General features: G+C 37.4%; 13 protein-coding genes and 1 non-coding gene across 14 annotated transcripts; 7 read left to right on the top strand and 7 right to left on the bottom strand.

Moving 5' to 3' along the window:
- Window positions 1-213: 213 nt before the first annotated feature.
- oxr1 (V-type ATPase inhibitor and disassembly protein in response to oxidative stress Oxr1) lies at window positions 214-783 on the bottom strand (the record flags this gene model as incomplete). Its single annotated transcript, XM_056181868.1, has 1 exon — window positions 214-783. One exon carries the CDS (start codon window positions 781-783, stop codon window positions 214-216), a length of 570 nt encoding a protein of 189 aa, XP_056037778.1.
- Window positions 784-1311: 528 nt separating this feature from the next.
- On the bottom strand, window positions 1312-1743 carry SOMG_03076 (uncharacterized protein; the record flags this gene model as incomplete). Its single annotated transcript, XM_056181867.1, has 1 exon — window positions 1312-1743. The coding sequence occupies one exon, from the start codon at window positions 1741-1743 to the stop codon at window positions 1312-1314; it is 432 nt and encodes a 143-aa protein (XP_056037779.1).
- Window positions 1744-1832: 89 nt separating this feature from the next.
- Window positions 1833-2336, bottom strand: spc34 (DASH complex subunit Spc34; the record flags this gene model as incomplete). The annotated part of the gene is made up of 1 exon (XM_056181866.1): window positions 1833-2336. The coding sequence occupies one exon, from the start codon at window positions 2334-2336 to the stop codon at window positions 1833-1835; it is 504 nt and encodes a 167-aa protein (XP_056037776.1).
- Window positions 2337-2999: 663 nt separating this feature from the next.
- Window positions 3000-5099, top strand: atm1 (mitochondrial iron-sulfur cluster exporter Atm1; the record flags this gene model as incomplete). Its single annotated transcript, XM_056181865.1, has 1 exon — window positions 3000-5099. The coding sequence occupies one exon, from the start codon at window positions 3000-3002 to the stop codon at window positions 5097-5099; it is 2100 nt and encodes a 699-aa protein (XP_056037777.1).
- A 354-nt stretch (window positions 5100-5453) lies between these two features.
- Window positions 5454-6821, top strand: taf12 (SAGA complex/transcription factor TFIID complex subunit A Taf12; the record flags this gene model as incomplete). The annotated part of the gene is made up of 1 exon (XM_056181864.1): window positions 5454-6821. One exon carries the CDS (start codon window positions 5454-5456, stop codon window positions 6819-6821), a length of 1368 nt encoding a protein of 455 aa, XP_056037782.1.
- Window positions 6822-7846: 1025 nt separating this feature from the next.
- rad54 (DNA-dependent ATPase Rad54/Rhp54) lies at window positions 7847-10408 on the bottom strand (the record flags this gene model as incomplete). The annotated part of the gene is made up of 1 exon (XM_056181863.1): window positions 7847-10408. The coding sequence occupies one exon, from the start codon at window positions 10406-10408 to the stop codon at window positions 7847-7849; it is 2562 nt and encodes an 853-aa protein (XP_056037783.1).
- Window positions 10409-10887: 479 nt separating this feature from the next.
- zpr1 (EF-1 alpha binding zinc finger protein Zpr1) lies at window positions 10888-12279 on the bottom strand (the record flags this gene model as incomplete). Its single annotated transcript, XM_056181862.1, has 1 exon — window positions 10888-12279. The coding sequence occupies one exon, from the start codon at window positions 12277-12279 to the stop codon at window positions 10888-10890; it is 1392 nt and encodes a 463-aa protein (XP_056037780.1).
- A 591-nt stretch (window positions 12280-12870) lies between these two features.
- On the bottom strand, window positions 12871-13860 carry mug182 (NADHX epimerase; the record flags this gene model as incomplete). The annotated part of the gene is made up of 4 exons (XM_056181861.1): window positions 12871-13100; window positions 13149-13564; window positions 13628-13698; window positions 13837-13860. The coding sequence occupies 4 exons, from the start codon at window positions 13858-13860 to the stop codon at window positions 12871-12873; spliced, it is 741 nt and encodes a 246-aa protein (XP_056037781.1).
- A 785-nt stretch (window positions 13861-14645) lies between these two features.
- On the top strand, window positions 14646-14903 carry coa2 (cytochrome c oxidase assembly protein Coa2; the record flags this gene model as incomplete). Its single annotated transcript, XM_056181860.1, has 1 exon — window positions 14646-14903. One exon carries the CDS (start codon window positions 14646-14648, stop codon window positions 14901-14903), a length of 258 nt encoding a protein of 85 aa, XP_056037666.1.
- A 1257-nt stretch (window positions 14904-16160) lies between these two features.
- SOMG_03068 (CPA1 sodium ion/proton antiporter) lies at window positions 16161-18137 on the top strand (the record flags this gene model as incomplete). The annotated part of the gene is made up of 4 exons (XM_056181859.1): window positions 16161-16185; window positions 16324-16637; window positions 16710-17429; window positions 17484-18137. The coding sequence occupies 4 exons, from the start codon at window positions 16161-16163 to the stop codon at window positions 18135-18137; spliced, it is 1713 nt and encodes a 570-aa protein (XP_056037665.1).
- A 200-nt stretch (window positions 18138-18337) lies between these two features.
- SOMG_03067 (Schizosaccharomyces specific protein) lies at window positions 18338-18835 on the top strand (the record flags this gene model as incomplete). The annotated part of the gene is made up of 1 exon (XM_056181858.1): window positions 18338-18835. The coding sequence occupies one exon, from the start codon at window positions 18338-18340 to the stop codon at window positions 18833-18835; it is 498 nt and encodes a 165-aa protein (XP_056037436.1).
- A 683-nt stretch (window positions 18836-19518) lies between these two features.
- Window positions 19519-21602, top strand: ain1 (alpha-actinin; the record flags this gene model as incomplete). Its single annotated transcript, XM_056181857.1, has 3 exons — window positions 19519-19568; window positions 19618-19844; window positions 20014-21602. 3 exons carry the CDS (start codon window positions 19519-19521, stop codon window positions 21600-21602), a joined length of 1866 nt encoding a protein of 621 aa, XP_056037667.1.
- Window positions 21603-21851: 249 nt separating this feature from the next.
- On the bottom strand, window positions 21852-22709 carry pun1 (plasma membrane anchored protein, claudin family, SUR7 subfamily, predicted membrane sensor Pun1; the record flags this gene model as incomplete). The annotated part of the gene is made up of 1 exon (XM_056181856.1): window positions 21852-22709. One exon carries the CDS (start codon window positions 22707-22709, stop codon window positions 21852-21854), a length of 858 nt encoding a protein of 285 aa, XP_056037669.1.
- An 801-nt stretch (window positions 22710-23510) lies between these two features.
- SOMG_10070 lies at window positions 23511-23625 on the top strand. Its single transcript, XR_008803603.1, has one exon. It is a non-coding gene; the product is annotated as a 5S ribosomal RNA (ribosomal RNA).
- The last annotated feature ends 1575 nt before the right edge of the window (window positions 23626-25200 follow it).

Raw genomic sequence — 25200 nt, 5'->3', positions numbered from 1 at the left:
TCAAATAAAAAAAAAAGAGGAAGCTATTCCTGTTGATCAAAGAGTACCCATCAGAGAAAAAACATATTAGAAAAAGGCTTTCACGTAGTAAAAGAATTTCTATGTCACAAGGTTATGCTTAATTTATTTCCTTCACCAGTGTCAGATACTAATTCACCTTCAGGTATAGTTTTAGAAATACGCACGACGGTAAAACACAAAAGAAAAGTAGATTTATTCCAAACACCAGAGTTCGACATCCACAATCCAGATTCTTTGATTTTGGCAACTGCGATGACTCAAGGGAGAGTTGTTAAAAGCAGGTGTCTTTTCCGAGTAGCCATATTCCATAGTTCCATTTATCCAGAGGCTGTAACGACCATTTCCTCCTCCTAAGGCAATAAAACTTCTCGTGCAATAGATTACAAAGTTTGAATCTCCAACACACGGAAACGCACGGAGTCTGTTATTGTCAGAATAGCATTTCCATAGAAAGGATTCATTGGAGCCAACATAATGAGGACGTGGACATAAGTACTCATCTATAAAGGCTCCAAAGACGTTATCATGCACATCCTTTATAACCAAAAGGCAAGCACCCTTAGGGTTTCCGGATTCTTCCTTCTGTTTCATACAATTTTGATACATAGTATGAAGAGATGCTCCGTCATGCTGAAGGGAATATAGCCTTTTCCATACTTCGGCAGCAGCACACCTAGGAGGTAAGTACTGGGCAATGCCCTGAGCAAGCTTCTCGTCAATTAAACCATCATCAGCGGTTAACACACGAGTAGGCTGTGACATTTTTTATGAAGGTATGGAAATTTGGTTTTCCTTTAGGTTATAAGAGTATGAACCGGGAAAAATGGTTGGAATAGCTTTGCCTTTTATATTAATTCCGGCACCCAGAATGTAAACAAAACTCAAGTAACACATGTTTGACATAACTGCACTGGTTTTCTCAGGAACGAAGTAAACTAAAAATAGGGTTTCCAACAAAACATTATTTGTTTATTCGTCTCTTCCGGATGATTCTGTCTTTCAAATGGTCGATTCTCTGAGAAGCAATGATCTCTTTTCTGGACATCACCAATGGCACACACGGTCCCAAAGAAAAATAAACAAACAAAGAATTTAAGAGCCCTTGTGCTGATTTGCCAAAATCTCAGAAAGTACGTTCATTTGCATATATTACCTTTCTAGTGTTTCTGTTGCTTTTACCATCGTAAAATAATGCAAAATAACATTCACCGAAATCTTTGTTACTCATGTAAAAAAAGTAATTTCTATTGGTAAGATGATGCTCTTCAAAAATCATTGAAATAACATATGTCATGATTTCTTCTTGGCCCTTCCCGTAGACGTCTCGGTTTGATAGCTTTGAAGGATTTTTTCCATATCAAAGCGTCTTCGCTTCCTGCTTGTTATGGCGTCCTTTTTTTCAAATTCGTTCAGTTCAGTAATTGCCCGTTTCGTAGAATTCATTCCTTTATGTCGTGAAGATTGAGAAATCGTGCTTTTTAACTGAGTTTTAAACAAGTCAACATCGAAGTAGGAAGGCTTTCTCTCCCTTTTCCGGATGCTGTTTCGTTGGCTGAAACCTAAACTCGGATCTGCTTTCGATTGTATCATGGAAGCTTCGTGTACCTCTCTTGATCGAAAATCTGGATGCATATGTAATGGAAGCAGCTTTTCCTCTTGAAAGGAGTCTGAGAACTCTGGGCAGATGTTCTGACTTTCATCAGGAAATTCATCGTCTTTCATTTTTTTTTTTTTTTTTAATTTGACTATAAAGCTTCGTACTTTGTCGTTTATACAAAATAATACTTTGTAGAAAAAAAAGCGTTCAAAGCTTAAGGGTAATTTTTCCCCAGCTCTAATTTTGCCTTGTCAATTTCGTTTTCAAGTCTTTGTATTTCAGAATTTTCGCGCTGTAAGATGTTTTCTCTCGCAGAAACTTGATCTTTCTGCCTCTGCTCAAACAATTGTAATCTTTCTTTTTGTTCTACCAGTGCTGTCTCCAGGTTTTCTAATGCGGTCATATGAGTGTTGTATTTCTCGACTAAGGCTTCCAAGTATTCTCGTCCACCTTGCATAGGACAAATATCCAACAGTTCCTCGATACAGGCAACGTGGTCTGCAGGGCTCTCCGAGTTGTATTTTTCCTCAATCCCTTTTGGCAAAGATGTCGCTTCTGTCGTAATCAACTCTTCTTTCTCAGCGTCTCGAATCAAATCTATAATTGAGTTCGCGTGAAGCAGTGCATCCGTAAATCTTGTTTCCGGTTTCGGCTCAGTTTCGACAAGTTTTTCAGAAGACGCACTTATGGAATTCAAATGCTTTATAAATTCTGCCATCCCTTTTCCCTCTGGTGCAAAATCTTATTCTTTTATCTTTAAAAAAGAACAATTTTTATTAATTTCGGTTTCCTCCGTAAGGCACAGAATTTAGCCAAAGTGCGTAAATCGAATGGCCCTCGAAACTCGGTAATTCTATTTGACTAAAATTCGTAACATATAAATAAATGTTCCCAAACTTTTGATGAATAATGTAGTAGCCTTATTAAACGAAATTTCTTAAGAAATAATATATCTTCTAACGTAATCACGAAGTGGTCTATGAACTAGGACTACTACCACTTCATCAATTCTTTCCTTAACATCTATTTGCAGAAGTAAGCTTCCAAAAGTTAACCGGGAGTTTCATCTTGAATACTTTTTTGGATAAGCATCTGCATACTAACTAGCTTGGCTTTTATTTTCACTCCTATATGACAAGATTCTCCTAGACCGAGTTCATATTCAATTTTTCAAGCTGAATTGAATTTTTGTATAAAATAAACAAAAAGGAGAAAAGAAGGGACGCAAGCTCAATTTTTTATTTTATCCCCCACATACTCTGTAAATTCATTTGATCATTTCCGTTTAAGAGTCATCCAGGAAAGGATATAAAGTTCACTAAACGGAATTGAGCTATATTTATTTATTTCTATTTATAAAGAGCTATTCTGGCTTACAAAAATGCTCCGCGCGGCTATTTCAAGACCGTTGTCACGATCTATTAATGAACTCCCCCTACGCACGATATACAGCAATGGCCCATTTCCTACAAAGCATCTACTAGCTCCGACAAGATATGGTATCCTGGGCAATATTACCACTTTGAGGTTTTCCACTGTTTCGTGCCTTAGGAAAGCACAAAACCCTACAGGACCTGTAGAAACTCAAAAGCAACCTTTGAATGTATCGCAAAAAAATGAAAAGCTTCCTGCTGGTGTACCAAATGTAAATTCAGAGTCAAACAAGAAAGATACCGATGTGACGAGCTGGGTGATAATTAGAGATATGATTCAATATGTCTGGCCCAAAGGTAAGCTGAATCTTAAAATTCGAGTAGTCTCGGCCTTGTTTCTTCTCGTTGCCGCAAAAGTGTTCAATGTCCAAGTCCCATTTTATTTTAAGTCTATTATAGACACCATGAATACAACGGTTGTTCATGAGTTGGGTGCGCTCTGGACCTCCGTTGGTGCCGTAATATTAGGTTATGGCCTGGCTAGGGTTTTCGCAACAGTATTTCAAGAGTTAAGAAATAGTGTCTTTGCTTCTGTATCTCAAAGTGCCATTAAAAGTGTTTCCAGTAATGTTTACCAGCATTTGCTAAATTTGGACATGAATTTTCATTTATCGAAACAAACAGGAAGCTTAACTCGAGCCATGGATCGAGGAACTAAAGGAATTAGCTTTGTGTTGTCTTCGCTTGTCCTACATATCATCCCCATTACTCTGGAAATTGGCATGGTAAGTTCTATCCTAACTTACAAATATGGTGTCTCTTTTGCTGGTATTGCAGCAGCTACAGTCGCCTTGTATTCTCTATTTACGGTCAAGACAACCTCATGGAGAACAGCATTCCGACGTCAAGCGAATGCAGCTGACAACAAGGCTTCTGCTGTCGCTATCGAATCCCTCATAAATTATGAAGCTGTCAAGACATTCAACAATGAACCCTACGAATTGAACCGGTATTCCAAACATCTTTCCACTTTTGAAAAGGCAAATATCCGTGTTGCTTCATCCTTAGCATTTTTGAATAGTGGGCAGGCAATTATATTTTCGACTGCTCTTACTTTGATGATGTGGATGGGGTGCCGAGGAATTGTCTCATCAAACTTGAGCGTTGGTGATTTAGTTATGATTAATCAGTTAGTATTCCAGTTATCGATTCCCTTAAACTTTTTAGGTTCGGTTTACCGTGAAATGCGTCAGGCCTTCACAGACATGGAGCACTTGTTTTCCTTGAAGCAAATTAATATACAGGTGAAAGATGCCCCAAACGCCAAAGACTTGGCTATGAAGGGAGGTTCCCTACAATTTGACAACGTTTCATTTGCATATAATCCTAATCGTCCGATTTTGAAAGACTGCTCATTTCATATCCCAGCTGGCAACAAAGTGGCTTTTGTTGGTCCCAGTGGATGCGGAAAGTCAACACTATTACGGCTTTTATTTCGGTTCTATGATGCCAATTCCGGTAAAATTATGATTGACGGGCAACCATTAACTTCAATTACAATTAAATCCTTAAGGGATGCAATTGGGGTAGTTCCACAAGACACGCCTTTATTCAATGATACAATTAAGTATAATATAGGTTATGGAAACCCGAAAGCTTCGGAAGAAGAAATTATTCAAGCAGCAAAGCGAGCTCAGATCCATCACATAATAGAAACCTTTCCAGACGGTTATGAAACAAAAGTTGGTGAGCGAGGTCTAATGATATCAGGAGGAGAAAAGCAGCGGTTAGCTATTTCTCGATTATTGTTAAAAAATCCAGACATTCTATTTTTTGATGAAGCTACCTCTGCTCTTGATACCTCAACTGAAAAAGAGCTCCTTCAGAATGTAAACTCACTTATACAAAAGTCAAGAAAAACAAGTATCTTCATAGCTCACCGACTGAGGACTATAAAAAATTGCGACATTATATATGTGCTTAAAGACGGACAGGTGGTTGAGCAAGGAACTCACGAAGAACTATTAAAATTAAATGGTGTTTATGCCTCTATGTGGCATTCACAGGAGAGCATAGTGGATGATGGAACATTCACCAAGAAGGAATAGAAAATTTTCTATTCATTAGAAATACTCTTATATAACGTGCCTTTTACTCATGTTATGTACTCTACATTTCCATCTTGTTTTATTGTCCATATGTAATTTGTACTATTATCTAAGTATATAGTTGACTTTGGAAATCGTAGGCTTTAATAATCTAATAAAATCTTTTTTTCCTTTCATTTTCAGTAAAATCAATTCCTTTTTTCTTTTACTGGTTTGGTTGAAATTATACCTCTGCCTTACTACGCATAGCATATTCAACTTGTCGACTGCCAATTTTGGAATTGCCAGTGAACGCTCCCCTTACTGAAAAAGAGAAGTTGGCGACTTCTTATTATTGTTTGTTAAATTGATAAAATGAATGGACAACATTCTGGGCCAGGAACGCCAGTTCAACGCCCAGCAAGTGGTCCTGTAAATCAGGCAGCTTTGAATCAGCAACGAGCAAATCAACTTACGAATTTATTACATACAATGTCTATTTATCAACAAAATGCACAAAATTTGGGATTAAATACACCGCAAGGCCAAGTGTATTTGTTACAAGCACAAGCTATTCGCCGTCAGCTTCAAGCACATGCGCAATCGGGGCAACTACCAAACCAGCAACTCTTGCAACAGTTGCAAGCTAATGGATCGTTTCAACAGCGTACCCCAGAACCAAATGCCGTCCCGCCTCGTTCTCGACACCAGTTGAGTCCTCAAGAACAAACGATGCTAGTTGTTCGACATAGGCAACTTCAAACTGCTCAAAATTACTTGACAGAGATGAAGGAAACGCATGAAAGAATCAAGAAGGAGCTTACAACTAATGAGAACCTTGACTCTTCGACTCGAGAAACATTGGTGAAACAGGAATCTGAATTGACTGTAAAGATTGCTCAATACACGGCTGCTATTTCGAACGGAATTCGTTCTATTCAACAATTACAAAATCAGCAACTACCGAATCGCCAATTATCGGGAACGGTAAACAATAGCGGTTCTGTTACACCAAACAGTGCTTTAGGTGCTGATGCTAGAAGTGCAACAAGCACTCCTCAGTTGCAGCGCTCTCAGTCTCAACCAAACGCGAACCAACAAAAGACACCATTTGATAATCCACTGGGGAATACAGCAGTTACTGACTCAAACGTGGCGAACACTTTGAATGTAGAAGGTGCAGACGCTGGCTCCTCCACTCCTCAGCAGGCTGGGAGCATGGATAGCAAAATGCAAAACTCTTCTTTTATGACAAATAATCATTTAGGGAAACTTGATGCGAAGTCTCCTGTCCCATTTGCTATGCCTCCTGGACGGGCAACCCTAACTGGTGGCTATGCTTCTGGAAATGTCGGTCTCAGTACCCCAGGTCTTGCTCGTGCTCCGCATTACGAATTAGACAATGGAAATCGCCTTTTGTCGAAAAGAAAATTAAACGACTTATTGCAACAAATTGATTCCGAGAAGCATTTGGAGCCTGAGGTGGAAGAATTGTTGCTTGAAATTGCTGACGAATTTGTGGAATCGGTTACAAATTTCGCTTGTCGTCTCGCAAAGCATCGTAAGTCTGATACGCTGGATATGAAAGATGTCCAACTTCATTTGGAGAGAAACTGGAATATCCGTTTACCTGGCTTCGCTAGTGATGATGTTGTGAAAAGTGTTCGAAAGTCTGGCCCTACGCCTTCTTACCAGCAAAAACAAGGCGCTGTTGGTACTGCGAAAGCTCTAAGTAAAGATTAATACAAACGTGAAACTTTGGATTTTACTAAGCATTTACGTTTAATCTATCCGATAGTTTTGGATCTAATAACTTTATTCTCGTCGTTTTAAAGTTTTTCTCATTTACAGATCGGACCTTGCGGCTTTCCATGCAGTGATCTTTGTCGAATGTTTGCTTGTCAAATACATAAACATAGTTGTTCAACGTTCATCTGAATGATGATGATGACTGTAAGATAGAGTTCTTGTTTGTGAGGAGTCTACGGACTGGACTTTAATTCTTGTAAATTATTGTATCATATTCAAAAACTTGACTTTCTTCTTTTTTGTCGATGATTATAACATTGTTACGCGCCCAAATATGTTTAAACTTTTTTTAAGAAAAAATTTCAGCCGAATAAATTGCTCATATCATTCTTATGTTATTACATACATTACATACTTGTTTATGTTTGCTGTTGTTTTCGAAACACGTCTTCCTTTTTACGTGTTTCTTTCGAAAACAAAAGCATTCTTTATATAAGCTATTAGAGTGACAAAAAGCAAATTTGTAAAGTGCATTTCGCCTCTGAGTAGCTATAGGTTGAGGTTAAGTAAAAAGATGCCTTTATATATCTCAGTGAATGCAATTTATCCAAAGGTTCGAATTTTCTTGTTCACTTTTTCATACAAAGGTGGACATGGTGAATATGCATTGTATTAGGTAAATACACTGTTACTATATAATTAACCAAAACAATAATTCGAGATATTTCATTGCATAGTTTGCAATAAGCCTTTATTGTTACAGCAAAGCTTTCACTTGCGCTCTTGTCATTCTGAAGATGACATCTATTATAAGGTGTATTAAATTATAAAAAGCATCTAGTATAAATTTGAGTTATAAATAAAGCAATTACTTTAAAGTATTGCAAATAATAAAAAAAGCATATGTATACCCTTTATTCCATTAGTACCATTAAAAGTCAAAGAAAGATAAAACACGAGTCATTAATAAATTGGACGGAAGCAGATGGAAGGAGAAACCCTGATATGCACAAACAAAGCTAATGGGATTTGTACTGAAATACTGTAGTAACTTGATCCTTGCCGCATTCTCGCTTTAATAAGTGATCTTCAATTTTCTCAAGAGTAGGATTAGTAAAGTGGTTCCAAGTACTGGTATCACCATACAACATTGCAGGAGCCCGAATAAATTGTTTTCCGTTTCGACAGCGTTTGCACTTGAAGGTTTCATGGGTTTCACAAATAGTGTTTTCGTTAAGCTGAAATAAATGACGAAGATTATCCATAGAAAAATGTCGTTCAACGTCCTGAGCTTCATCAACAACACAAGATGAAAGGGATTGCTTATGAGATTGACGTTGGAAAATCTTTTCTTCAATTGTGCCTGTCGCGATAAAACGATAGACAAAACAATCTTTCTTTTGTCCATCACGCCAAACTCTTGCGAGGGCTTGCTGATCAGCAGCTGGATTCCAATCTGGATCAAATAAAATCAATCGATTAGCTCCGATAAGGTTGATACCACAACCGCCGGCTTTGGAAGATAAAAGAAAGATAAATGCATCTTTTTCTGGATCATTGAAATTATCAACCAATTTCTGACGTTTGTTGACATTCATTGTACCGTCCAAACGCAATGCTTTATAACTTCGCACTCGACAGAGCTGCTCAAACAAATCTAATGTCGAAGTATAGTTACTGATCAACACTATTTTATCGTCTGTTTCTCGTTTAATTTGAGCAAGCATTCTCTCTAACACCAACATTTTTCCAGAGAGGGAAGAATCGATGCTACGATCACGACCACGAAGTTCACGCGGAGTAAAGCCAGCAGGATACAACGACTCGCAACCTTCCAAATCTTCCGATATGTTCAACAAATCAGGATGATTACACAACTTTTTCAAGATGCCAATCGCCTTCAACGGTTGACTACCGGTTCCTTTTATAATTTTGTTAATTTCTGGAGACGTAACAAAGTGGTTGTAGAGCTTCATTTGAAAGTCAGACAAGCCACAGAAAACTACATGCTCATATTTAACTGGAAGGTACTTAGAAAGAATTTCGTTCGTACGACGGATGATAAACCGGTTCACAATTTTCGCCAGTTCAGCCAATTTTTCATCTCCGATATTTTTATCTTTGTCTGAGCCATCAGCATCACGTCCACGTAGAATGGGGATTTCATAATTCTTTCGAAACTCTGGTCGTGAACCTAAGAGGCCTGGATTGGCGAAATTTAATAAAGAAAAGTATTCACTAAGGTCGTTCTGAATAGGAGTACCCGAAAGAATAATTCTTCTTTGGACATTTAATTTGTCTAGAGCAGTAAATGTCAAAGAGTCGCTATTCTTTAATCTATGTCCTTCATCACACAGTAATACACCAATTTCCGTATTTTTCAAGCAATCAACATAACCTCTAAGGGTTTCATAACTAGATATCAAAACTGGTCTGGTAACCTGACGACCTCGTACTTGAGCCCATTGTTGCAACGCTACAGTTAACTCCTGCTTTGAGCTTTTTCCGTCAATAATAAAAGGAGTGATCGCATCTTTTCCTAACCATTTTACTAATTCATTGGCCCAATTTTTCACCAAAGAAGATGGGCAAGTAATGATTGCTTTTTCGATAGTTGGCTTTCCAGCTTGAGGAGACTGCTTCAACAAAGTCCATAGCAAAGCAATACATTGCAAAGTTTTACCGAGACCCATTTCATCTGCCATAATGCAGCCGCTCGCACCACGATCCACGCGCCCTGTAACACATCTGTATAAAAACTTCACACCTTCTATTTGATGTGGACGTAAAATGCGAGTTAACTTTGGGTCGATTACAACGGGTACAGGTGGTGGTGGCGGTTTCTCTTTTTGAATACCAAGTAAGTCTTTTAAGCTTTTGTTCTGCCTTTTGTATTTCCCTTTGCCAGTTGCTGTCGAGTCTGACTCGGTTGATTTTTCGGAATTCTCTTGGCTAAAACAATCGGTGGAGTCATTACTTTGATTAGCTTCTTCTTCTTCAGTATCTGACTGGTTTTCAATTATTTGCTTTTTTCCTTTTTTGGACTTTGCTTCCAGCTCAATTTTACGTTTATTTGTCAAAAATTCTTTGATATCGGGAACTTCTTCATGAGTATCGGTAGTAGGATCATATAAAACAATTGCAAATTCGTCAGCAGGATCATAAAGTGGCCTAGCAATAATCTCTGTTCTTTTTTTCATTCCTAATGTAGGCGGTGGCCGACTGAAACTAACTTTGGACAAGTCTTCATGTCCTTTAATCGGTTTTGGTACAGAAAACTGTTTTTTTATTACCGTACCTGGATCTTTCCTTTCTTGTGAAAGTACAATATGATTAGCTTCTTTAATAGCTGCTAGACCAGCTCTTTCCTCTGTCACATAGGCAGAATCATTTCCATTGCCGCTAGATCCAAATTCATTATAATTAATCCTAGGTCGCTTTCTTAAAGGCAATTCCTTTCGCTTTTCTGATATTATTAGAGATGGGCACTTGAATTTTTTGAAGAGCTTTCCAGGTGCATTTTCCTTGTTTCTAGATGATAGAGCATCGAGACGGGGCGAATTTGTAGGGTCTTGAATCATCAATCGAAATGCTTTTTGATTTGTATTCAAAAAAATAATGTGAAAAGAGAGACAATGTGCTAAAGACGGAAAATGTGTTTTGTTTATGTTTCAATGAGTGATGGCAGAGAGAGAGTACTATTAAATCGCATCGCGTATAATCATGGAATTATGAAACCCAGCGATACTTTGTTAATCACTAGTTTGGAATAAAAGAATTAATGCCATAAGTATAAGGATTGAAATCTAATAAAAGTTAACAAGACCATGACTTCAATGGAATAAATGCTTGTAGCCCGCCTTTACGATTGTTCGCGATCATTTGTTGAAAACGTTCGGTGAATACACTTACAAATAAGGCAGCTACAATACCTCCTAAATAGGCAAAATAATAAAGCACTATTTTGTTCATCTAGCATATATGAAAAAAAATGCATGAAATTCCGAAACCCGTAATTATAACAACTCAAAAAGCCTAAAATATTGGCATGGCTAACCGTTTATTCCTTTTTTGTGTCAGCAGTAGGCTGTTGGTAATTTTCAGTCTTCATATCATTAAGACCAAGCTCTTCATTCATTTCAAAGCTTCGATCGTACTGTTCAATTACCATGTTTGGATCAGGATCAGGTGCGTAGAAGTTTTGAAGATAGCTTTGAGCCAAAGGATCATCCAAAACAACGGTGAATTGAGTACCAACTTCTTTAGCATTTGTCAAGTTGCTAAGGAATTGCTGCCAGGTTGCGATTTGTTCGGGGGTCATAGAATCGCTTTCTTGAGAGAAAACACGGCCGTAAAGCTCATCATAAATTTGAGTGAGAATTCCCTCGAGGGTAGTGAATCGGCCACCTAAGGTACCGGGATACAAGTCTAAACCAAGTTCAGCAATTTGCAAGGAAGCAGTTTCAGATTTGAGGATATCACGAGAAAGGTCCTCAGTGTCCATGACCTTCAAAGTGATCTTGCGACCCTTATCAGGGATTGCACCACCGGTTTTAACTTCGTTAGAACGGTAACCACAATGGTCACAGACAGTGGACATGATAATTACTTCCTTGAAATGGGGAATATCTAAAAGCTTCATGTGTGTATCACAAGGATGGGAGCAAGATGGGCAAGTAGAATGGAAGGTGTGAACTTCGCTAGGATCAACCTCTACGGCAGTAGCATCGTGAGCCAAAGTGGCAGGTGCATTAGTATTTTCCTTAGTTTCAGGATTTTGACCTTCATCTGTGTTAACAAGACCCAATTTGTGGTTTTGTTCAAGGGTACGCTTGTACTTAACTTGAGTCCAGCGATTACCATCTTTACCGGGTCTCATTTCAACCCAACTATTACCAGTAACATCATCAAGGATAAATGTGAAAGGAGCCTCTCCATTACGGAATTGAAGAACGCGTTCCAAAAATTGAGAAATTTGCTGATACACTTCAGGAATGGATTCTTTACGAGCCTCTTGATCTTTAGACAAGTCATCATGAATGTTGCTTAAAACCCCTTCAATCGTGGTCAATTGGCCAAGGCGTCCAGGAATTTCTAATTGAAGCTCGGGGATACGGATGACAGCTTCGTTGCTCTTGACAATAGTACGATTAAGGTCATCTTTCTCGCTGACTTGGAGAGTGAAACTAGAGCCCTCTGTTTGAACAGCCTCAGCATGTTGAACCTGAGCATTCTTGAAGCCACAGTGAGGGCATTCAAAAGAAGTTAAAATGATTTCTCGAAAGTAAGGGATGACTGTCAAGAAAAGTCTTGTGATACCATTCTCATGGCATTGCATGCACAAAGACTCAACTTCCTGGACGCCAGTACTTTCATTGTCGGTGCCAGAAACATTCTGGGCAGCTGTACCAATTTCAGGGAACAATTCCTCGCGGTTGGAAGGATCAGTCATATTCTCGATTTTACGTTTTTGCGAAATGTTGAAAAGGAAAGAATACAATAAGAAAAGCTAAAAAAGGACCTCAGTAGCGGTTATTGCTTACTAAGATTCAAGATGTGCCAAAGCGGTGAATGGGTCAGCACAGGAAAAAAAGATTAAAAATTTCTTCTAGAAATAAAATTCGTCAGAAATTTTTTGAATGCAACTCAAAAAAAAATGAGAAATAAGGAGATTTATAAGTAAAAAGAAGCTCCAAAAAGATTTTTTCAAAACTTCCAGTAAATGGCCACGTAGTGGTTGCCTGCACGTTCTGGTACAGCAATGATAATAAATTATGATTTGAAGAAAAAACTGAAAATTCGTTATAGACTGGTTTCAAAAATATAAATATGTGAAAAAAAAAAGGTGGATAGTTTTGAATGAATGGTAGAAAATGTCTTACTATTAAGCAGAGACTTTTTAGCTATAAAGGAGGTAACTTTTAGTGTAAAAACAAAATCATTATAATTTACAATTAAAGGTTGTCATATGTATTTAAAATCGCAAAAAAAAGGAAACTTTTCTGAGTTTGAGACATCAAGGGTACCCCAAGCGGAAAACGTTTTATACAGTAGCTAAGGGCTCATCCGTGATATTAACAATCTGGTCCATTCCAGGATAAGGAGGCAATTGCAAGTGATATTTTTCCTTGATGGCCTTGCTAACGAATCTACCACCAAGGTAATGCTTGCCCTTATAGAAATTGCAACAGGGCTTGGGGGCTGTGAGAGAAATTAAGACGTTTGGATTGAAATTCTTTAAAGGACCTTCCTTTTGAGGACCTTCATCGATTTCTACATTGGTTAGGACATTTGGTGGTTTTTCAAAATACTGAAACTTACCCCAAGAGGACGGAGCGTCGACAGAAACAACATGAAGCTTGGAATCGACAATGGCAGAGAGAATCTCACCGAAAGGCTCACGAACTGGGCCCTTAAAGCTGAATCCAAACAAAGAATCCACGATCAGAGATGACTGGTTGAGGAGTTGATGAAACGAATCAGAAGTGTGGGTAGTATGGATGGGTATGTCGAGGTCTTCAAGTTGCTTGCACAATCTCTTGTACAGGTCTGGTGATGATGGTTTTGGATAGTAGACGGTCGGTTGATAGCCGTACTGCCAGAGATGTCGAGCAGCCACTAAACCATCACCTCCATTGTTTCCGGGACCACAGCAGACAAGCACTTTGACATGACTAGAGCGGGGATATTCACGATATACAACTTGAGAAACCGACAAGCCAGCCAACTCCATAAGCCTTAAAGAAAAAGTAGCAGTTAGTAATTACATATAGTATTCCCTCATACGCTCCCAGACTTACTGATCTACCGAAAAGGCTCCAGTCGACATTAGCTCCCCATCAAGGGCTTTAGCAACGGACGCACTGAGCAACTAAGTTTTCATTAGTACGAAGTTTCAAAAGGCATGACATCGCTGCTTTGTTTATTATTGTATATATGGTTGGCTTTTCGTTTTACTCCCTTTTGAAAGGATAAACCAATGTATGTTTTCGATTTTCGTCTCACTTACAGAAATAGCAGGCTTTCCCGACATTATGTTTGACTATGAATAAGTATGGAAGAAATAGGCCTAACACTGGGAGTCAGAAAGAGTTAAATTACTTCTGTAGGGTAAAATGTAACAAAAATATCAGTGAAGTAAATGGGCTTTTTGTCATACCGAGAAAGAATGAAATACCTGTCAATGATCTCATGCTGAGTCAAACGACCATTCAACACGGCATCTACTTCCTGAAGTAGAAAGACGAATAATTTGATTTATTAGAAAAGGATGAAAATAGAGAATTAAACTATGACTTTCTGTAAAATCAGATTCATGTTCGACTTGTTTTCACCAAATAGTAATATGCATATATATAAAGCATATACAGGTTTTACCTTATGCATAAACGCATATGTTAGCATAAGGTCATATTATTACTATACATAAGTTTGCTTAGGATATTACTGTTAAAGAGTGTCATAGTGAAGTTTTTGATGGAAGTATAATTATAAAGGGCTGAACAGGGCAGAAAAGATTATTGCAATGAGAAAGTCCGATTTTGAGAAATAAAGGGCCAAAGTGAGCGGAGAAAAAAAGAAAATTTCAAACAATATAAACCTTTTTATTACTTTTATAAATTTCTATACATGCTCTGCCTCAGGGTTTTGGTTCTTTCTGATTCCTACCTCTCTTATTGGTTCTCCTTCTTCCTATGAAAGGCAGACAGGAAAGGTCTCTTATTTGTCTGCCTTCCCCCGATTTCTCTTGCTTTTCTGGGTTTCACCCAATTCTTGGACATGAATTGTCTTTTTTAATACATCTTATACTTCTTCTCTATGTTTCGTACACTCAGAGCATCCCAGCGTCGGTCGCTGGTAAACCTGCTATTTGGAACGACTGCTCTCTTTGCCACAGCAACTGTCGTACTTCCTTCTTTACTTCCTTGTCCCGCTATGCAGAATCCTTATGTAGGTTCCCAACCCAACGCTCAAGAGGAACCTACCAAATCCGAATGGTCCTCTTCCATCGTGGTTATTGATGACAAACAATCGCAGAAAGGTCAAAGCACAACCCCATCGTCTACGTCTCATTAATACGTTTTGACTAAAGTTCTGTAAATATCGCATGTGCCAACTCCTGTTGGATTTTGTTTCCTAAAAATTCCCCTCTCCCTTTTTAAAGCATGCAATTCTTTGACTATAGTTTGTTTCAGTGGCTTTTATTACTTCTATAAAATGATCGTAATACACTGCTGAATCTTATACCTGTTTGTTGAATCTGTAATGAGAAATGCTTATTTTTTGATTCTTCTATAAGAGATACGTCCGCCCATCTCTTCTTTTAGCACTTTCCGTTTGATAATGTTTCTTTTTAAATGGTCACAGCTTGGTTTTTAAGCCTCAAAATCCCCAGTCCGAGGAACTATGCGTGTTTGAACTGTGATTGATTACTATAGGCTTGCTAATCACGCTAAATGATCATCACGGTTGAACACGCGCAGAAACGCCATGATTGCTTTTGATGGGTTGTAAAAATAAACCAATGGTATCGGTATTGACTGGTCCCTTTTTTATTTTCATTTGGAAATCATGGTTGTTAAATACCTTTGCCGAACTGTGTTGAAGCTGGCTTCTTACAAAGTATCCCCTAAATATATACGTATATTCCTTCTGAATACTTACATTCTTTTTTTGATATAGTCAGTTATGGGTTTATTCCCATGATTTTTTGTGAACAGGAAAATCTGTCATACTCGAGTAACCTCGCTCTTCGGTAGCTTTGATTTCAACTCGCGAAAGCACATATAGAAAGTCAAAGTGAAATGAATTCTATTTAACACAATCTGAGCCTTACAATAAGAATCATTCCATAGTGACTTTTCTGTGTGTTCTACATATCAAACAACATTGGTCAAAAAAGTATATTACAGACACACTTACAGAACCATCTGTCACTATTGTTGAATAAGAAACTTAATGAATTAAACTTGCAGTAATGATTTCAAACCCATGCATAACCCAGGTACCAAGGATTTTACATTTTAAAATCTGGCAATGATAAACCGCCTACAGACAAGGAACAAAGTAACACGGTAGAAGTAACAAATATATTTCGTGAACAGTGAAGCTTCTATACGGAGAATTGTTATCAGAAATCCATTCAATATTTTGTACATATTCGTGCATTTTGATGAAAGTAACTCTTTCTATAAAGCTTATATAAGTTTAAAAGCTGTCGTTTTCATTAACACTTGAGGGAAATCTGTTCGCTCACTACTGTGATTTCACAGCCGTTGAATTCGTCCACGAAAAAGTGCTATCGCATTCAAACTAACTCTTTTCTGTACTCTCATGGATGCTGCTTCCATAATTAATGGTGAGTATGAACCACGAAGTTCTGGTAGTCAAGCTTTGACTGTTTGTTAATCATTAAACTCCTCGATTTGGCAGTCAATAACTTTTTTTTACTCTTGGAAATTATTCTTTAAGTCGTGCTAAATCTAACATATTTTAGTTATCAGACGAGCTGATGGCGATGAGGATGATGATCAAGATCCAGCTTTACAAGAGCTGTACTCAAGTTGGGCTCTGTTTATTCTTCTCGTTCTCCTGATTGGTGCCCTTCTTACTAGCTATTATGTTCAATCAAAAAAGATTCGAGCCATTCATGAAACCGTCATTTCCGTCTTTGTCGGTATGGTTGTCGGCCTGATCATTCGGGTTTCTCCAGGATTGATTATTCAAAATATGGTTTCTTTTCACTCTACGTATTTTTTCAACGTCTTACTTCCGCCTATCATTCTCAATTCGGGGTATGAATTGCATCAGGTATGTTTCTTCCTCGTAGTCATGCGCTGCTACTTAAATCCATTCATTGTACGAAGTGCTAACTCGGAACAGTCAAATTTCTTTCGAAATATAGGCACAATCCTTACTTTTGCTTTTGCCGGTACTTTTATATCCGCCGTTACTTTGGGAATCCTCGTATACATATTCTCATTTTTAAACTTTGAAAACTTCCACATGTCCTTTGTAGAAGCATTGTCCATGGGCGCTACTTTATCGGCCACGGATCCCGTCACTGTTCTTGCGATTTTCAATTCTTATAGAGTGGATCAAAAGCTTTACACCATTATTTTCGGTGAGAGTATTCTAAATGACGCAGTTGCAATTGTTATGTTTGAAACTTTGCAAAAATTTCAAGGAAAACAACTTCATTTGTTTACCCTATTTAACGGTATAACTATTTTTATAATTACGTTTTTCGTAAGTCTGTTAATTGGCGTTTCCGTCGGGCTTATGACTGCTTTACTTTTGAAATATTCTTATTTGCGACGTTATCCTCACATTGAATCTTGCATTATCTTGCTCATGGCATATGCCTCTTATTTTTTTTCCAATGGATGTCACATGTCTGGCGTTGTCTCACTATTGTTTTGCGGAATAACTTTGAAACATTATGCTTTCTATAATATGTCTTACAAGGCAAAATTGAGCACGAAATATGTGTTTCGAGTTTTGGCTCAGTTGTCTGAGAACTTTATATTTATTTATTTGGGAATGTCCTTATTCACTCAAGTTGATCTAGTCTATAAACCTATATTTATTTTGATTACCACGGTATGTATAAGCTGTTGGCATGGCTCACCCGGGAAATGTACTAATGATGTATAGATTGCGGTAACTGCTTCTAGATATATGAACGTTTTTCCTTTGAGTAAACTAATGAACAAATTTCATCGCCAAAAGGACGGAACTCTCATAGACCATATCCCATATAGTTATCAAATGATGCTTTTCTGGGCTGGTCTTCGTGGTGCCGTAGGTGTCGCTTTAGCCGCTGGTTTCGAAGGTGAAAATGCTCAGACACTCAAGGCCACAACACTTGTTGTAGTTGTACTGACACTTATCATTTTCGGTGGAACTACTTCTCGTATGCTTGAAATTTTAAACATCGAAACTGGTGTAGCTGCCGATGTGGATAGCGATACCGAATTCTCCATGCTTCCATGGCAGGCTACGGCTGACTATGATTTAGAGAATGGAGCTATGGAGCTTTCCAATGCGTCTCTTGATTCTCCAGCTGCTGCCCCTGATCGACCAATTGTGCCAGATGATTATGAGAATGTAGAGGTATTCTCTGAGGCTAGTCCTTCAAAGAAAATTTCTAATACTTTTGAGCAATACCAAAGAGCTGCCGGAGCATTCAACCATTTTTTCCATGCATCTAGAGATGATCAAGCCCAATGGTTTTCACGCTTTGATGAAGAGGTTATTAAACCTGTTTTACTGGAACGGGACGTTTCAAAAAGTAGCCCAAGAAAGTGAAAGCCTCATTGTCGATCATTTTTATAGTAATGCCATAATGATTCTGAGAGTATAAGTTCTATGTGTATATGTCCTTTGTAAATAACTAAAGAATGTTAAAGAGTTGCTACCTGTTTTTGTTTTGCTAATTTCTATGCCATATAAAAAATGTTATAACCATTTGCTACATTTTACAGCGTAGTGCTTCAACAACCAAAAATATGTCTTTGAACTTTAGGCCCGTAGAACAAGAAGAATTGAAGGGTATATGCGAACAATTTGCTTCCAGCATATCCGCAGAGTTTGATGACAACACATTTGTTTGCGATCTGGCAGAAAGTGATCTTTTTGCAGAAGAAGGAACATCTCAAGTGTTCACATTTCAGAAAAACGTGCTTTTACTCCCGATCGACGTGCCTGATGGAGTTGAACTTCGTATTTTAGAAGAAAACGTATCTATTCCATTGGAATCATTCCTGTCAGTCCCTGTTTCTGCCGACGAACATTGCTTTTTGTCTTGGGAGAAAGTACCTTTAAGACAAAGGATTAAGACATTGGCCAAAGCCCAGATGAACGAGGAGCAAGATGATGAAGCTAAATGGACCGGATTGTTCATAAAGTTTGGCATTAACTCTACGAACGCCGATGATGACTTTCAAGGGGCAGCTTCAGAGACCAAGTTTGAATTACCAGAGGGACAGAAGTTAGTAATCCCTTAATTTTTATGTGCTTGCATTATTTAATTTGAGGCCTTTAACCCATGAAACGATTATGCTCGTACTTCGAAAGGTTACTGGTAAATTGAATTTTCCTTTCTTTTCTCACAGAAACTCCTGAAAGTAAACTGGCGAAATGCGTTGACAAGCAAGCTTGCTGTTTTATAGGTAATTTCATTATTGCGACTATACAAAAGCATGTTTTCAAGGGTGTAACTTGTATCCAATCCAAATGAAATGCATTCATTTGATGGAAAACGAATTTTTATGAAATAATTTCACATAGAAATGATATTTATGACACATAATTTGTATTTATTTCCTTCTGCTAATAAACCAATTATTGTATCTTTGGTTGGCAGAGCCTGAAAAAAATTGTTAACTATGACTTTTAGAGAATGTTCAATCAACTACTATAGTAATAGTAAGAAAATAAAAAGAAACCTGTAGGATTCAGGATTTTTACATATTAAAATTTTGGAGCTGGAAATAAACGCTGCTTGTTTTCCACAAGCTTGAAAAGCTTCATAGATCAATAATAATAATTCAATAAGTGTATTTTCACAAATTTCAAATGTAACGCTCATCAAGCAAGTATAGCTTGTAACCTCCCTTAACTTATAGAGCTGATTTCTTGTAATATTTACTCCCACCGAAACATAGTTGTCACGAAGAAGTTACCTTTGATGCAAGCAAATCAATGGCAGAACGTACAAAATAGAACTTTTACAAAATGGTAAGTAAGAACGAAGGAAAATATGGATTAACAAGCGAAACAAATATAGGTTTAACACAAAACTTTCATTACACGATTTACCTACGGTTTTAAACCTGGGGAAAGATTTATCAGACGGAATACTCTTAATTCAGCTATTAGAAATCATTGGCGATGAACAATTAGGGAAATACAATCGGAAGCCTCGTCTCCGTTTGCACAAACTCGAAAATGTCAATAAGGCTTTGGAGTACATCAAGAGTAAAGGGATGCCTTTAACAAACATTGGTCCAGCTGGTATGAAAATTTAAGAATACTTTGGTAATAAAGCTTTCTTTCCATAAGGTTCTGCAAAAGTTTAGTACTTTGTTTACATGAAGGGACTGTAACTGAAGGGAGTTGGCATTATCAAAAGAGTAAAAGATATTATCTATTTGTTCTATAATAGAAAATTAACTGGTTCTAGACATCGTTGATGGAAACCTCAAATTAATCCTTGGTTTAATTTGGACTTTGATTTTAAGATTCACAATTGCTGATATTAATGAAGAAGGTTTGACTGCTAAGGAAGGTTTGCTTCTATGGTGTCAGCGGAAAACTGCAAAGTATCGTCCAGAGGTGGAAATTCATGATTTCTCAAGAAGTTGGACGAATGGCTTGGCATTCTGTGCTTTAATTCACAAGCATCGACCTGACCTGTTGAACTATCACGAACTAGACAAAAAAGACAATCGAAAAAATATGCAGCTTGCTTTTGATATTGCTCAAGAGCATATCGGTATCCCTCGTTTAATCGACGTCGAGGATGTTTGCGATGTCGATCGTCCCGATGAACGCAGTATCATGACTTATATTGCGGAATACTTTCATGCTTTTTCTACCCTGGATAAGGTCGAGACTGCTGCTAGAAGAGTTGAGAGATTTACGGAAGTTTTGATGTCAACGCGCTCGATGCAGGAAGACTATGAAACTCGTATGAAACGACTTTTAGAGAGCATTTCTCGAGTTCGTGAATACTGGAAGGCATCTACTTTTGAGAACACATATTCTGATGTTAAAGCTCATTCTCGAGATTTTGTTGGTTTCAAGGCAGCTGAAAAACGAGAATGGGTAAAGGAGAAAATTGACCTTGAATCCCTCCTCGCAACAATTCAGACAAGTCTAAAAACCTACCAACTTCAAATGTATGAGCCTCCTGCTGGCTTGAAAATTGTGGACTTGGAACGTGAATGGAAGGATTTTCTGACCGAAGAAGCAGATCGCTCTAAGTTAATAAATACCCGTATGAGAGAGATTAAAGAAAATATGCGTATATCTTTCGCAGAACGCGCAAACAGTTTTTCAAAAATGCTTTCAACCATTTCAAATGAGATTTCTAACCTTCAGGGAGAATGGAGGGATCAACTAGACCATGTTGAGTTTTTACAAGAACATTTAGGTCCATTGGAAATTGAGTTAGCCAGCGTGAAGGTCCATTCAGACAACTGTAGGGAAGCAGGTATTGAAGAAAATGATTACACTTTATTTTCCTATGACGATTTGGAACATGAGTTCGGTGTCACAGCTGAAATTATTGCTCATAAAATAAAGTACTTACAGAACGAAATTTTGGAAAGAGAGAAACGAACCCTCTCGAAGCAAGAATTGGATGGTATAGCAACCGTCTTCCGTCATTTTGAGAAGAAAAAGTCAAATTTGTTGAATGAGATGGAATTTTATGCCGCATTGGCTTCTTTGGGTTTAGTTTATGACTCGGAAGAAGGTACGGCCTTATTTGAGAGAGCATCGAACGGTGAAGAGGGAGTAACATGTGAACGTTTCACAGAAGTTGTGATGGAGGAACTAGAAGATCGTGACAGCGCCCGTCAAGTTTTGTACGCCTTTTGCGATGTTGCTGATGGAAAGTCCTATGTTACAGTCGATGATTTAATGAAAAGTCAAGTTCGTCCAAATTTTGTGAAATTTTTGGAAACAAACATGAAGAAAGATAACAAGGGAATGGATTACTTAACTTGGATCAGAGAATTGATTGCAGAAGACAAAGAATTCCCATGAACAGAATACCCATTCATTTCAGATACGCTCTTTTGATACAATGTTTTTTTTTGCAATTTAAGCTTTTTTATAGGAATTTTGTGCTGAATAATTAATTATAATCAAAGAAAATTAAACAATATGCAAAACAAAATGAAAGAGTTGTAATCAATAAATGACTACTCATGGTAAGAGAGTAACGAAAGGTGGCTGTTTCAGAAATAAGGAACCATTCCATAAAAGACAGACCAACGTGAATGATATACAGAACTAAACAGGGGAGTACGTAGTCAAGTTGGCAATAAAGAACAAAATAAGGGCTGCTATACCAGCAGCTGCGGAAATAAAAGAATATGCGAATATTTTTTTCCCCAAAACCATTGGGATATTTAACATGGTTAGGTGTTCCTCAAGTTTAGAAATAACAACCCGATAAAAAGCAACAGCCATACATGCAGCTACTAATGTGAAGACTGTAGCAAAGAAGCAGCACACAGAGACCAATAGAGGGCCAAAGAAGGGGCACCCAGAAACTAATACAGAAGCAAGTGTAAAAACGAAAAACATGAATCCTAAAATATACATAGCTCGCAGAGCATAACATATACCTTTTGAAATTTTTAAACCATATTCAGCTTCATCAGATAAATGGAGACTAATTTGGGTGTTGGCAGCGTCTGATAGATCATTTTCGATCATTTTTACAGGATTGAAGTAATATTTCGACGAAGGCTTACTACAATAAGTAGGATTTGTATAGTCATCGGCCTTGCCTTCACAGTAATTCCAAAGACCGACTGAATACCAATCGGGAACACCTGAAATCTCCTTCATTTGCTTTTCTAGCTGTGTAATGGCAGCTTGAATCTGCGAGTTGTCCTTTTCAATAATTTGGGTTAGTTGATTTGCTAAATCGCCTTGTATTTGGTCTCCTATTGACTGTGCGAGCTCGGTAGCATTATTGACTGAAAACAACGAGGTAGTGTTGAGCTGAACGAAGTATATATTTTGAAAGGCAGTATTATGTTGTGTTTGGTTAATTATACAAAGAATGGATAAAAGACCGCCTACCGCAGTACACAAGACGGCCGCAGCCATAAACACAAATTTGAGTATTTTGAGTCCCATCTTTTTTAACAGCAGTTAGAAACGAAGGCAGTGAATGTTTCTATGAAGTAGCTGACGAAGGAAACCCTTGTAAACGAAAGTTGAAGATACTAATTTAAAAAGAAGGAAATCGAGTCAAAAGGAATACAATACTAAGCAAGAAGGGGAAATGCAGGAAAATAAGCGTAGGTATGAAATGCTTAGTTGTAAACCGAGGTTACTGAATCAATGTGAAAGCAATTGAATAATGAAGCTTTTCGGCTGTGATGACACGTTTGAATGGCTCAAATATCCTTCAAAGAATTTAATGGGTTGCTTTGTTTATAGTAAAAAGTCCTGCGCTTACTTTTTAATTAAACAATAATGGTTGCCGGGGTGACAAAATGTAAACAAGTCGTCTTCTAAACACAAACAATCCGTCGGCATAAAATCCATAAAAAGAAAAAAAAGACTTAACTTTCATTTTAATCGCGTAAATGTGAGTAAAGAAATTTGAACGGACCTAATGTTAAATCATAAGTTTGAATGTACTTTGGTTATTTGTTCAACAAAAAATGTCTACTCACGAAAACGCAAGCAAAATAACAATCACGAAATTAGGTTTCCACATTAATTGTCAAATTTCCTGCATTCATTTCTCAAGAAGTGAAGTTCGATACATTTCAAGGTGTTAACAATTCAGCAGGAATGGACGGCGTCTCGTATCATTTTGTTTGGATTCAATTCAATTCAATGACAAACGTATGTGTAACACAAACCCCGTATACTATTAAAGTAACTTATGAATAGTATAGATAGCTTAAAAAAGATAGAGAGTTGTCTACGGCCATACCTAGGCGAAAACACCAGTTCCCGTCCGATCACTGCAGTTAAGCGTCTGAGGGCCTCGTTAGTACTATGGTTGGAGACAACATGGGAATCCGGGGTGCTGTAGGCTTCCTCTCATTTTTCTTTTTGATTTATCCTTAAGAATGTTTCATTTCATAGTTGTACTTTTTTTTACTTTCATGTCCTTGAATTGAGCGTATACGAAGGGAAGCAATGCATTCACAGCATTTCTTGAAACACCAATCAATATCTTATTGAAGATCTAAAATAGAAATAAAACGAGTAAACATTCGTATTGCAAAACAATTAATAAATAAACGAGACTAACTAGCGTGAGGATAAATGGACGTTATGCAGATGCAAATATCGAAGGGAAAGGGAGAAACCAAACATTGTCATGAGAACAGAAAATTTGGTAGAATAAAGCAAGGGTAAATGTACAAAGGACACAAAAAGTCAAGAAGGAAAAAGTGTTTGTTAACCGTTTGAATTTTAGTAGTAGGGCAGAGTTGATCTCGTTCGTATTACGGTTGGGACAACGGGAGAAGCTTTAATACTATTGACTTTTCTATATTTTTTCCTCTTAATTATCCTTTCTTTTGTAATTTGGTTCATGTGTGGACATGCTTTTCAATTCCCTTATTGTGGGATGTTCCTCGACAAGTAACAGAATAATAAAGGCGACTTAAATGCGTATGTAGTGAAAGTACAGTCATCTGAAAAAAGAAATTCAATTATAAATATTTATACCTAACTTAATAGAACAGTTGTAGTAAGTCTATGATTTTGATTCCCGCGGTTAGATAGAACTCCCTGTCTTTGGGATGAAAGAAACTAAAGTAGGAGGATTAGTCTTATCTCTATTTCTTCATTCATAGTTGGCGGTGAAAAAGTTCTTTTATTTCCCTTTATTGATAGTTAGGAAGCGTTGGCGAACTATTGTGTTCTGCTGAGCGTTGAATCTCCATTCCATATAAGAAGATAAAAATATTATAAATTGTGAAACTTACAGCACCAATACTTAATACTACAACTAATACAAAATTGCTATAGCAGCAGAAACTATTGCTGCATCGTCAAAAGCTGTTAATGCAACCATGTATACTACACATTTAAACAAATCTCTTGTTATACCAACAGCGTGAAGAAACAAAACGAGTTCCTGTAGCAGATAACTAAGTGGTATGATGTTACTAAATTACTAATTAATGCAAACAATGCTGTTGTTATTCGATGATACGAAACTTTTTTGACTAAAGTATCAGGAAAGTTATAATCTAATTTTTCCAACAGTTTGCCGTGACCATTCCTTATAAAATTGACAACCAAATTGAAATTAGAGATAGTAATTTTTAACTCGTATTTGGCTTCGACCCAACCTGAATTGAATGGTTTTTTTTAATGTGTGGTGTGTACGTACCCCTTTCGAGATCATCATTGTAAACACTGGCATAGATGTACGCAGGAGGATCTCTTGAAGTATTCCTTTTTTATATTTTTAGTTGTTTAATCTTGTCTACAACCGGAAAGCAGCTTTCGGTTTGTGTTGCTTGAGAATCAAATAATTTACGAATAACAGCTCTGAACTACAAAGAACTAAAGGAGTAAGAAGAGTACAAGCCTTTCTTTCTCTAGTTTTTTTGAAATTCGTGCTTTATGTTTTCATTACCTTAATTGAATGGTT

Source organism: Schizosaccharomyces osmophilus, chromosome 2 (assembly GCF_027921745.1).
Source record: "Schizosaccharomyces osmophilus chromosome 2, complete sequence".
NCBI classification, from domain to species: Eukaryota; Fungi; Ascomycota; class Schizosaccharomycetes; order Schizosaccharomycetales; family Schizosaccharomycetaceae; genus Schizosaccharomyces; species Schizosaccharomyces osmophilus.
This window is presented reverse-complemented; position numbering and strand designations above follow the sequence as displayed.